At 43.4% G+C, this 13,192-nt stretch overlaps 1 protein-coding gene across 2 annotated transcripts in view; it reads left to right on the top strand.

Moving 5' to 3' along the window:
• Nucleotides 1-12,825, top strand: part of PGPEP1 (pyroglutamyl-peptidase I) — a 34,025-nt gene extending 21,200 nt beyond the window's left edge. For both annotated transcript variants that reach the window (XM_078154152.1, XM_021008856.2), the window contains exons 3-5: nucleotides 6,030-6,146; nucleotides 7,925-8,157; nucleotides 9,463-12,825. In XM_078154152.1, coding sequence (XP_078010278.1) covers nucleotides 6,030-6,146; nucleotides 7,925-8,157; nucleotides 9,463-9,655 — 543 coding nt within the window. In that variant the 3' untranslated portion in view covers nucleotides 9,656-12,825. The remainder of the gene's footprint in view (nucleotides 1-6,029; nucleotides 6,147-7,924; nucleotides 8,158-9,462) is intronic.
• Nucleotides 12,826-13,192: the final 367 nt, after the last annotated feature.

Raw genomic sequence — 13,192 nt, 5'->3', positions numbered from 1 at the left:
ATCTTGGCAAGTCCCCTCTCCTCTCTTGGCCTCAGTTTCCCCATGTGTAAAATGAGAGAAGGGGAATTGAACTAGGTGATCTGTGAAGTTTCTTTTGGCTCTAAAATTCTGTGTTTCATTGCCTCTCGCCCTTGCTGATCCCATTTCCATATTTATAAGGTAGACATAATACTTGTATCTCCCACGTGATGTGGTGTGAGGATCAGTGAAGGAGGGGAGCCGTGCTCCAAGTGGTATTATTGGTGCTACTCTAATCCACCGCATGCCCAGACTGACTGGCTCCAGAAGCCCACTTCCAGAAACATCAATTTAATACATGTTAAAAGGAGTTCCCAGTAAAATGACTTCTTATGATGAAAGAGGGCCCAAGAGAGTTCTCAAACAGAAACTCCCCTGGATGTTCCTGCCATTTCGCAGGTGGCTCTCTATTCCTAGCACCCAGAGAATCAAAGTTTCTCTCTTCAGGACTGTTCTCCTGAAATGATACCCTTTTATCCTTGCTTTATTTCTCTACCACCCATCTACCATTGTAGCCCAGCACACTTAACTCAGCTGTTAAAAGTGCACAAACTATTTTACCATAGTGGGTGGGTACCACAGGAAACACATTAGGGGAGTTACAGGAATAGAGTTTCACATTATTCTGTTGAACTTGGGGCAGGTTCACACAGAGAAGGCCTTTGCAAGTTGTTCAGAATCATCATAGAATTATCAAGTGTCAGAGTGGGAGGGATCTTAAAACAGGATCTAAGAGCTGAAAAAGACCACATAATAACAATACCTGCTATTATATATGTATGTGTGTGTCTTTTTTAGAATTTTATTATATAACACTGTATATTTATTTTTCTCATTTGAGCCACTCAATAACCCTCTTAAGTGGTACTAGAGATAGTAGTGTCCCTGTTTTACTGGTTATGAGATTAAGAACTCTTTCAGATCTGGCAGCTAGTCTGGGTCAGAAGGGAGTCAAACCCAACTGCCAAGTCCAGCACTCTGCCCACCGCATTGTGTAGCTTCTCAACAAAATAATATCAGAGCTAGAAGGGGCCTGAGAACATTGAATATCAGAAGGTCAGAGCTGGAAGAACACAGAATATTAAAACTTTTGGAACTCATTTTTCAGATCTTTTGGAACTCATTTTTCAGATAAGGAAACTGAGGGCCCCCACCCCAAAGTCACATAGTTCATTCACATTAGGCCTCAGATATGGCAGATATTCCTGACTCCTGCTCTCATATTCTTCCCTCTAAACCATGTTGCCCTCCACACCCCCCCCCCACTTCCTGGTACAACCTCATGGCTATATCTGAGGCCAACTTCTCTTTTTCTCAGTTCCCTTGGTTACCCTTTCTGCCAAGTATACAGCTATATACCTAAGTCTCCAAAGCCACTCAGTCATTTTCTTGGACTCTGTCCATCCATCCATTCATTCATTCAACAAATATCTATTGACCATCTGCCCTGTGCAAGATCTGATGCTAAATTCTGGGGAGAGACAAAAATAGCAAATATAAAAGTCACAACCCTCAAGGAGGTTTACAGCATTGTCAAGGTGGACAATGTATGCACACATCATTATAATACAAGGCATGATGTGATAAAGTCCCTAAGGTGGCACAAGAAATGTTATGGAAGATTCAGAGGATGAATGGGATCTTTTGTTTTTTTCTGGCTGGGGCAAATTATGAAAAACTTCAGAAGAGCATGAAATTTAAGTTGAGTTTCTAAATTAGTGGAATATAAGGCTGGAAAATTGATTTATGACCAGATCATGGAAGACCCTAAATGCAAGACTGAGAAACTTGGACTTCTGCTCTTAGACTGTTCCTAAAGGAGACTCTTTCCTGGCTTCTCAGCCTCTAGTTAGATTCCTTGAGTTAGACTCCCCTGGCTTCTTTATCTGTCATCTCTCAGCATGCTTTTTCACTTTGTCTCATGCTTTCTGATCCCAACATTTACCTAAAAAAAAAATCTAGGGGTTATTTACAATTATCTCACCTGCCCATACCCCAGCCCTTCTGCGTCACCCTTTTTCCTGGCTGGCACAGAACTCTCACTCCCAGTTCAAACTGGCTTCTCAAAGAACATTCACATGTGGAAAACCCACTCACTCTTTGATTCCTCTATCTGCTGACTTATTCTAATGAAATAAATCCAGTCCACATAGGATTTTCAATGAAAGAGGTTTTATACTACAGGAAGGTAAATACTCTGGTGGATTCACTTTACACCTTTGCAGAAAATAATGTTATATTTTTTAAAAATCAAAACACCTCACCCTAATTACTCAGAACCATAGCTTCTTAGAATTGGAAAGGTCCTCAAAGACCATGCAGTCCAACCATCCTGAAACAGAAATCCCAATAAAATATCTCTTGTCAAATGATTATAGACCTCTGGTAAGGATGAATTAACTATCCTTAAGGCAACTCATTCCATTGTCAGTCATTTTAAACACCTATTATGTGCAAGCCATTGTGCTATATCCTAAGATGGGCTAAGGAACCTGCAGCCTCCAGGCCACATGTAGCCCTCTAGGTCCTCAAGTGTGGCCCAAAGACTTCAATCAAAGGGCCACACTTGAGGACCTAAAGGGCCACATGTGGCCTCGAGGCTGCAGGTTCCCCACCCCTACCCTAAGAGTAGAAAGACAAGTATAATGCAGTCCCTTTTCTCATACAGTCACTTCTTTCATAGAACCTACTATCTAATGGGGAAAGGAAATGTGAACAAATAACTACAACACAGGAGAGTAAAATGAGATTTGTTTAATATTTTATTTTTTCCAATTATATGTGAAAAGTTTTTAACATTTGTTTTTCAAATTTTGAGTTCCAAATTCTGTCTTCCTCCTCTCTCCCCTCCCTGAGATAGCAAGCAATTTGATATAGGTTATACATGTGCAGTCATGCAAAACATTTCCATATTAGTCATGTTGTGAAAGAAAATACAGGCAAAAAAAAATAAAGTAAAAAATGGTATGCCTTGATCTGTATTCAGAGTCCATCAGTTCTTAAGATTTTCTTTTACATCATCTTTATTTTAAAAAGAGTCTGAGCTAAGTACAAAGCAGGGATATAGACCATGCACCGTGAGAAATTTGAAGGGGGGGATATTGCTTTCACCTGGGGGTGTTAGAGAAGGCTTCATAAAGGAGGTGACATGTAAGGTAGGCTTGGAAGGAAGGAGCTTTAGCAGAGCTTTGGGCATTTGGGGGCAAGGATGAGGAGCTATCTATTTCGGATATGGAGGACTGCAACATCGGTCAAAGCAGAGACAAAAGGTAGTAGGACAAGCCTAGGAGACAGAGAGTAGCTTGTTTTGTCTGGAGCACCCAGCTTTGAAGGGGAGATAAGGCTGGAGAAGTAAATTAGAGCCTTGGGGAAGGTCTTAAGTCACTGGACAGATCTGCTTCAGATTAATTCAACAAGCATTTTCTGCTCAGCATATCCCCAGGGGGTTCACCAACAAAAGGAAAGGCTCCATACACACGAAGATATTTTGATATTTTTTGTAGTAGCAAAGAACTGGAAACAAAGTAAATACCATGGATTGGGGGATGGCTAAACTAATTATGGTACAAGAACACAATGGACTCTTACTGTGCCTCAAGAAATCAGGAACGGTGATGAACAAGGAAGGAGGACTACTGACTGAAGTGAGCAGAGCTGCAAAACAGCATACACTGTGTGTATGTAACCATGTAAATAAGAAAGGAGAACAGTCACACAACAATTGAAACTCAATGTTGCAAAATTAGGAAGAGCAAGCTTGGCCCCAAAAGAGAGATATGAGAAGACGCCTCCTCCTCTGTAGAGGTGAGGGTCCGAAAGTGGGGAAAGTCACTGAGAAAGGCACACTTCTTCAGTCTGCTGATTGGTTTTACTAGAGACCTTTTCCTCTTTTGAAAAGAAATGTATTTGTTATAAGAGATGACTTTCTGATAGAAAGCAATAAAAAATTTTAGGCAATATAAGAATCAATTTTTTAAAAATGTTTATTTTAAAATTTTAAAAATTATTTTTAAAAATTGTATTAATAAAAAAAAAGCTTCATTAGCAAGGCACAGTGGAGATTTTTAAAAAGATCCCTCCACCTCTGAAAAAAGAAAGAAAGAAATAGTTGCTACCCTCTAGGAGTTTATATTCCAGCTGGGACATATAGCCTGTGCATAGATAAGTAGAGCTGCTTTCTTTTGGGGAGGAGGCAAGATCACTAATAATGGCTGGGGAGTTCATGAAAGGCTTCCTGAATGACATTAGAGGCATTAGTATCTGCTTTACTGCTCCACCTAAGAACTATGGGACCTCTACAACTGAAATGCATCCACAGACTGCCCAATGGGTTGTGTACCCTCATAAATGTGAGTTCCTTGAGAGCAGGGACTATCTGAATTTTCTATTTGTACTGGCACTTCATGCAGAGTTTTAGCACATGCTTAATTTTTTTTTGAAGAGAGAGAGAGAGAGAGAGAGAGAGAGAGAGAGAGAGAGAGAGAGAGACAGACAGACAGAGGAGAGAGAGAGAGAGAGAGAGAGAGAGAGAGAGAGAGAGAGAGAGAGAGAGAGAGAGAGAAGGAAGGAAGGAAGGAAGGAAGGAAAGAAAGAAAGAAAGAAAGAAAGAAAGAAAGAAAGAAAGAAAGAAAGAAAGAAAGAAAGAAAGAAAGAAAGAGAGAGAGAGAAGAGAGAAAGCCTTCATGTAGGAGATGGATCCTGAGCTGAGCCCTGAAGGAATCTAGGGATTCCAAGGGGGCAGAGGTAAAAGAGAGAGAATTCTCAGCCTGGGGAGAAGGCCCAGAGCTGAAAGATGGAATGGCAGGCTACTGAGAACAACAAGTTTAACCAGCACAAACCCATCCATGAGCACATGTGAAGCACCTACTGTGCTCCATGTTCTGTACCAGGTATTGAGGATAAAAAGATAAAAATGAAAACAGATACTTATATCCTGCCCACAGACAAGTAAAGATAAATATATTCAAAGTAGCTCCGGGAGGGGGAAGTAAAAGCTGGGGAGACAGGAGGCCTCATGCCAGAGATGAAGTTTGAGCTGAGCAGGAAGGAAGCTGGGGTGTATTCTAGCCATGGGATTCTAGCCTGTGCAAAGGTGTGGAGGCTAGAGTCAGAATGTTATATATGAAGAATGGCCAGGAGTGAGGAGAAGAAAATGTGGAAGTAGGCTTGGGATGGCAGCAAGAGCCCAGCTGCAAGGGCTTTAGATGCCCTTGGTTTTTATTTTGTCTTAGAGGTGATAGGAATCGGCTGGAGTTTCTTGAGGGATGTGGCATGCTCAGAGCAGAGTTTTAGGAATATCAGCTTGGAAGCTGTGTGGAGAATGGAGAAGTCAGAAATGGTTTAGGCAGGAGGTGATAAGATCCTGAAACTAGGGGGGTGGCTTTATGTGATGGAAGGACGGGGCTGGATGCGAGAGCTGCAGAGGGGAGAATGGACAGCCAGCAGATTGATTGGGAGGGGGCCTAGGCTGGCCAGGAAAGCTGGCTAATGGGGAATGGTGGCGTCCTTGACCAAAGTCAGGAAGTGAGAAGGAAGAACAGGAGTTCCTCACGTTGAGCCTCGCTGTACTTTTCATACGCTGAACCTCGGTCTAGTCTTCTAGGTCAAGCAAAACAAACCTGGGCCCCTTTCTGACAGTCCAGGAGGTATTTAAAGACAGGAATCACTCTGCCCCCCTTCCTTCTCTGCCCGCGCATGCAGTGTGACTCACATTGCCCAAAAAGATTGATTAGGATATTGGCAAATCCCGGAAGTCAGATCTGGAACGGATCTCAGCAGCAGTCTAGTCTAGACCAGCCCAAGGCTAGTGTTTGTTTTCCTGCCCCCCCAAAAAAAATTTGTCCAGTGTTACCAGTGGCTTTGTTACTGAAATTTCAGAAATATTCTGGGAACAGGGGACCATTCTGTAGCCTCTGGAACATATCTGATATTACCTATTCCCTCCCAGCCCCAGATTCTTCTTCTTTGTGGAAATGGTGAGCCTAACTTTAACTGTCTCCATTCCTGTTCAGGAGCTGGAAAAGCTGGGACTGGGAGACAGCGTGGACCTTCATGTGTATGAAATTCCTGTGGAATACCAAACAGTCCAAAGGCTCATACCAGCCCTGTGGGAAAAACACAGTCCTCAGGTGAGTGAGGAAGCTTCCCTTCTCCCCACATCCCCTTACTCCCCCCTCCCCAGATGCTAGACAGAGCCTTCCCCAAATTGTAATTGACTCCTCGATATTCAATCCTAACCCCTCCCCAGGGCCCAGATTTTACGATGTCATTGCAATAGCTGGGAATCCAAAATTGATTCTACGTACCATGGATAGACCTGGGGCACATTCCATCTCTCAGCATCTGCACTGAAGGCACACACCTCTTCTTGGATTCACAGTCATGTGCCTTACCAGCACATTCCAATCTTAGGCTTCAGGCTGGTGGAATTGTTTGTGTAGTAAGACTTAAGGAGTGCTGGAAGGTGTCCCCAAAATATACCTTCTCCTACCCAAGCAAGGCCTGAAATGTCCAGATTTAGTAATCCCTTTGCCTGGCATGGGTACCACTAATTTCTTCCCACCACTGAGGAGCTCTCAAAGCCTGTACCAGGGGACCATAAACTTTAGCTGGAACAGCTTTGTGTACAGTGAACTGTGTCTGACATCTGAGGACTAAGCTACCTAAATTGAGAAGGGCTTATCCCTAGGTGAAGCAGGTAATGAATTTTTCAGCCACAGCCTCTCCCACAGACCATTTACTGTGTCACAGAGAGGTTGAAATCTGACATGGATGAAGGGCATTACCACGTCAAGGAAGTGATGAATCTTTGAAGTATTGTTGTAAGATGTATTAGGTTAAGATCATTACTTCCAGGAGTAACAATAAAATGTATCTGCTGGGATTTATACTGGAACCATGAATTATGTCTTCTTCCAGCCGTACCAGTCATGATTAAGCATTCTAAATGTGAAACCACAATGGGTCCCTAATAGATGTGGGGTATCAGCAGGAGGTCAGACTCTTGAGGAAGGCCCATAATACTCTGCCTAAGCCAGCCAAGCTGTATCAGAGTTCAGTGTGTCTTCGGCAGGCCCCTGTGTCCCCATCCTTTGTCTCCACATTTTCACTCAGTCCTTGCCTGTTTCTTTGTATATAGTTGCAGCCTATGTATCACGGCTCTGCTTCCTTCATCTGTTATTTCAAGGCTTCTCCTATTTCTTTACATTCCTCCCGACTGTCACTCTTCATTGTATCATGATGCTCTGTTACTTTAACATATCCCAGGTTTGTTTTTTTAACCTGTTTCTCGCTTGGACTAAGTTTGTTTTGCTGTTTTCTCAACCATCTGTTATTGAGTGGTTGGGGCTTTTGTTTTCAATATTGTTCTTATAGTATAGTCCCAAAAATAGTCCAAAGAGTATGATTATTTTTATAACTCTTGCATCCTGCCAAATTATTCTCCAAAAAGACGGTATCCATTTGTAATTCTACCAGTAATATTTTAGCCAGCACTTATCAGACAATTTAGAAAGGACAGAGAGCTAAGTTGTGGAGTCCTGAAATCTTAAGCTATCTCAAATCAAATCATAGAATTTGGCATAGTTTGGCTTTTTGGACTAACTACTCCCTTTTTCATGGATCTCACCACTGGGCAAGGCTTTGCTACCTATTGCAATGTTATCCTAGGTGAAAGACCCTGCCTGACCTCCTAAAAAATTCCACTTCCATGATGCATCTTTTGGCCTCTTCCACATAGTGAGGCAAGGTCACACAGCTGTGTGCTGGGTCCCATGAATATTTCACACTTGCCCCAGCCCTGCTACTGACTTGAACCATTCCTCAAGTTTAGACTGAAACAAAGAGTGAAAAATCTATCTAACTCTATCTAGTTCCCATTACTGTTAAGTGCATCGTTCCTCTGCAGCTGGTCGTCCACGTAGGGGTGTCTGGCATGGCAACCACAGTTACCTTGGAAAAGTGTGGCCATAACAGTGGATACAAAGGGCTGGACAACTGCCTTTTCTGTCCTGGCTCCCACTGCTGTGTAGAGGATGGGCCCGAATCCATCGACTCCATCATCGACATGGACGCCGTCTGCAAGAGAGTGACCACGCTGGGCCTGGATGTCACAGTGACCATATCCCAGGATGCTGGCAGGTGGGCACAGAGCTCGGGGGGCATGGCCTGCCCCCAGCCTTCCTTTCCGTTTCCTCATCCATAGAAGGAAGGGTTTTGACTAGATGCCTTTATGATCATATATCGTAAATCATATGATCTTATGATTTTTATTACGGGCAATTTGGAGTCATTAGGGCTGATCTTCTCCTCTGAGACCAGACCATCCCCTTTTTTGTAGAATCACAGACTCAGATTTAGAAAGGCCCTGAGAACTCTCTAGTCTGCCCTGCCTCTTATCTACCTTCCTAATAAGCAGTCACATAGCCTCTATCTAAAGACATCTGGTCACAGAGAATTTGTTACCTGTTGAAGCATCCCGTTCCACTATGGGAAGTTCCACAGTGGGAACTTCTGTATCAGAAGGCAAAATTCAGTTCCCTGCAGCTCCCATTCATTATTTCTAGTTTGGCCATCTAGGGCCAATTAGAATAAATATTATTTCTCTCCTCCCACTGCAGCCATTGGCTCAGTGGATAGAGCACTGGGCCTGGAGTCAGGAAGGCCTGAGTTCAAATCCAGCCTCAGATACTTCCTAGCTGTGTGACCCTGGGCAAGTCACTTCACCTCCATCTGCCTCATCTATAAGATGGGGATCATAACACCACCTACTTCCCAGGGTTGTTGTAAAGATCAAATGAGATGATATTTGTAAAGCGCAATTGAATGAGGTAATATTTGTAAAGCTTAGCACAGTGCCTAGCACATGGTAAGTGTGATATAAATGTTAAGTAGTAGTAGTAGTAGTAGTAGTAAAATGGGGATACTAACAGCACCTACTTCTAGGATTGTTGTGAACACCAAGTGACATAATATTTGTAAAGCGCTTAGCACAAGGCCTGGCACAGAGTAGGGACTATTCCCTTCCCTTCCTACGGAAAAGCCCGTACAATATTTGAAATAGTAATAATTTCAAAGTCTTCTCTTCTTCAGACTTTTTCAAACACCAGACTAAGACTTGAGTCTAAAAGTGTGCAGACCAGAGTAATTAACCTGAATTTGAGAGGCCTATGTAAAATCTCGGTGGGGTCGACAGGGTCCATAGACATGTTTAAAAGTGTCCGTGACTGTAATGCATACAAGGACCACCTTGATACCATCCCAGTGGGGAAATGCCTCCCTTTCGCCCATCTAGAACCACCCCACGAGTGGCTCATCCAGCCTGAGTCATCACTTTGACTTAGGTTATTTGACTCCTCATTACATTCAATTTTAATTTCCAATCACTAACCATCTTCTGGTGTATTTCTCCTTTTTTTGCCCTCCTTTCCTCTCGCCAAACCTTAGGTACCTCTGTGATTTTACTTACTACACCTCCTTATACCAGAGCCACGGCAGATCTGCATTTGTGCATGTCCCTCCACTAGGAAAACCCTATAATGCAGACCAGTTGGGCCGGGCCCTACAAGCCATCATCGAAGAAATGCTGGACGTGTTGGAGCAGTCTGAAGACCAAATCGACTGCAGCCACCAACACTGAGCAGGAGGGGATGGGTGGATTGTCGTGGTGACACTTGGGAGCGGTCCCTTCCTGCTCAGGACTCTAGGTATGCCGTTCAGCTCTGCCGTATAGCACAGGCACTAAAAATGCAAGCACACAGACTTGGCTTTGCTCAGTTTCTCTGATGCATTCCCCTCCTCTTACCTTGCACCAGTGAAGTTGATTCAAGGAAGGGGGCAAAGGTTTCTCTTTCTACTTTCCTTTCATTTTCTTTTTTGAAAACCAGCTGCAACCATTTACTTTGTTTCCTGAAGTGGCCAGACTTTGAGTGATATCAACAGATTTGACTACATGCTGAGGTCCAGATGTTCAGGATTGACATCTGGAACTGGAGTGTTTGGTTCAAGGGAAACTGGATGATGACCTCCCCCTTTCCCATGGTGCCTGGGTAGTCCTTAATGTAAAAGGTTGGGTAAGGGATTTTGGCTCGGTCTTTGTATGCAGTAATAGAAAACAGGCAAACCTGAAAAAGACTGGGGTGGGATAGCTTTCATTTCAAGGCTAGCGCTAGTTTGGGACACATATTAATTTATAATCCTTTTTGGTTAAAAGTCAAACATGATACAGCAAAGCTGTTTTTTAGTTTTAAGTTGGGATTCAGTTTCTTTCCATCAGCTCCAAAGGTTCAGCCCAGAAATGTGGATCTATGAGACTGACCGTTGCTCTGGGTATCCTAGGGAGCCCCGCAGAGATCCATTTTTCTTGCTGTCTAGAGTGTGGAGGGAGGTGTCCCACTGCCAGCTGCACACCCTCCTGGCCAGTTCTCCCACCCTAGCCCAGAGCAGATGCTTTGTGTTGCTTGGGAGAAAAAGATTGTTTGGTTTGTGTGTGTGTGTGTGTGTGTGTGTGTGTGTGTGTGTGTGTGTGTGTGTGTGATGTTTTGCTTTGATGGCATTATTTTTCATTCTTAAAACACACACATACACACACACACACACACACACACACACACACAAAACACAACACAACAATTCATTGAGTTGAAAAAATATCCGAGCAGCCACTGTCTGCCATTTGTGATTCGTTTGCCTGCCCTCCTGGTACTACAGGTGGATACAGCTCAGTAGCCTTTAGAGTAACTCATCATGTTGTATTATCTTTTCTGTACTGCCCCTGTGAAGGGGAAGGCTCCCTGGTAGGGACTCTATTTTAAGAGCTGGTGATGAGTTCATTAGACGACCATTTCCAAAGGGGATTTCCAGGCAGCGCTAAAAGTGTGCATGTAGTCTTCCCCACTTTCTTAGATCTAACCTAGGAGTGTTGAGGCCTAGAGTGGGGTTTGGGGGAGGGGGTGCCGTGAGACAGGAGAAAGACCCTCCAATGGAACTTTGACCTTCAGCTCTTCATGTCAGGACATGGCGATGAGAGCACTGAGGGCCCTAGTGGGGGAGGCAGGCATTGGGCCTTCCAGCCAAAGCTGAAGAAGTTAGCAGCAGGGCAATCCCCCAGCCCACAAAAAGTAGCCAGAAACTGTGTTGTGCAATAGGGGGCAGAGTCCCTATGAACAAAAGTGAGACCAGGCATTGCTGAGCTGTGTCCTGAAGACAGTTTAATCACCAATAAGTAGCTTAAGCATTTCCCCAAACTTTGCTCAGGAATCCCTCCATTTCTTTTGTAAACCTTTTTGTTTTTAAAATAAATATGATTTTACAGTGAAATCTGCTGGAATTGGACTCAGTAAGAGCCATCCTATCAGCATTTCCCAGCAACAGATTCTGTTTTTTAGATGAAATTCATTTTCTTAATGAAGGAAAAAGGCAAGATTTTTTTTTAAGGCCATGAGTAATTTCTACTCTTTTCTCTTCCTTTGGAGGCAATATGGCTTAGTAGATGGTGTGATGTATTTGTTCTCAGCGAGACCGGGATTCAAATCCTGCCTCTGACATTTACTAGCTAGCTGAATGACCTTGGGCCTCAGTCTCCACTATAAAATGGGGATAATACCTATAGTACCTACCTCCCAGGGCTGTTTGTGAAGCTCAAATGAGAACATGTATGTGAAGTGCTTTGTGAAATTTAAAACAGTATCTGAATGTTTAGTTATTATTTCCAGAGCTGCTGAACCTTTGGAAAACGTGAATATACTGAAGATGGGGATGCAGTTTGAATCTCTTTCAAAAATCCTTGGCTCCCTTTGACCAGGAAACAGCAAGGGGGAATGGGAGGTTTGTGGCTGAGTCGAGTAAGAAATCTTGAGAAGGGTCCTCGGTGACCAGCAGATAAAAAGTCCCCAGGCTTTGTGCTGCCAGGCACTCCCAGGCAGTTGTGCAGTATTCAGCTGTCTTGCAGAACCTGTTGGGTCTGGTTTATCCACATTACTCCCCAAGGAGACAGACCTTTTCCCCCACTCTGCTCTTCCTCCTGAAGTCATATGTCTGATTTGGCCAGGGTCTGAGTTCTTGGTCTGTTAGACTGAGTATATTTGTCCCACTCTTGGAGGAGTGTGCATGTGTGAGTGTGTTTGTATGCATGTGTTTGTGTGTGTGTGTGTGTTTGTATTCGTGTGTGTGTGTGTGTGTGTGTATGTGTGTACACATTGACAATTTCCTATTGGAAACCCTCTTATTTAAGGTTTTTGAAAACAGGATGTCTGTGGAGTTTGTGGCTAGTAAACCTCCCAATATAGATGAGGGAGCATACTCTGGAATGTCCCCTGAGGTCATGAACTTTGAAACCAGCTGGAGAGAAGAGTGTAAGGCATGGGGGAAGCTTAGTGGTAGAATCTGGGGAGCAGGGGCAGCCCTGAACCCCACAGCCTTCAGTGGGGGGGGACAGACTTTTCCTAAGCACATTTGTGTCAGTCGCTGATCTCTTGACAGCCATTCAAGGATTTGAACAAAGAGTTTGCAAAAGAACAGCAAGTTTCTCTCTCCAACGTTGTGCTCATTTTGGGTGGTTTGTTTCTATTTTTATTTTTTGGTTTTGACTTCCAATCCATGTTTAAAGCATTGTGTGATTTTATTTACTAGAAACGTAACTTATTCTATAATCGTTGATTTTGCAAATGAGTAAGTAGCTGAGTCCCATCTATAGAGATGGGTCACATATCTTGTCCTTAGTGAATTTTGTATAGTGATCACCGTAATTGTGGTATCCAGCTCATTTTATTTAATCTGATTTAAATTAAACATTTCACTCATCACTGCCAACTTTTTAATTTTCTCCTTTGGTTAAATCCATTCATCCACCTCTTCATCTCTATTTCGAGAGCCACACCCAGTATTCCTTGCAAGGCACTTTTTTTTCTCTTCCTTGGTTCACAATGCTTTGGGCTCTTTTGGGACAGGGTTAATCTGGGGAGTGAGGTTTGGGTTAGCTGAGGTCAATGGGAGCTACTGAGAGCTCCAGAGGGGTCCCTGGGGGACTTTCACAGAGCAGGCAAGTATCATGACAAGTGAAAGACAGATTGAAGCAATGTAGTGAGAGGGTTAGTCAAAGAAGGAAGAGTGGGAGCATCCTCGGAAGATAATCAATAAGTCTTTGCTTCAGTTAAGACTGTGTGTCTCTCTCTGCTAG

This window comes from Phascolarctos cinereus, unplaced genomic scaffold (genome assembly GCF_003287225.1).
Source record: "Phascolarctos cinereus isolate Bilbo 61053 unplaced genomic scaffold, phaCin_HiC Scaffold_4;HRSCAF=312, whole genome shotgun sequence".
In the NCBI taxonomy this organism is placed as follows: Eukaryota; Metazoa; Chordata; class Mammalia; order Diprotodontia; family Phascolarctidae; genus Phascolarctos; species Phascolarctos cinereus.
Note: the sequence above shows the minus strand (reverse complement) of the source record. Positions and strands in the feature narration are given on the sequence as shown.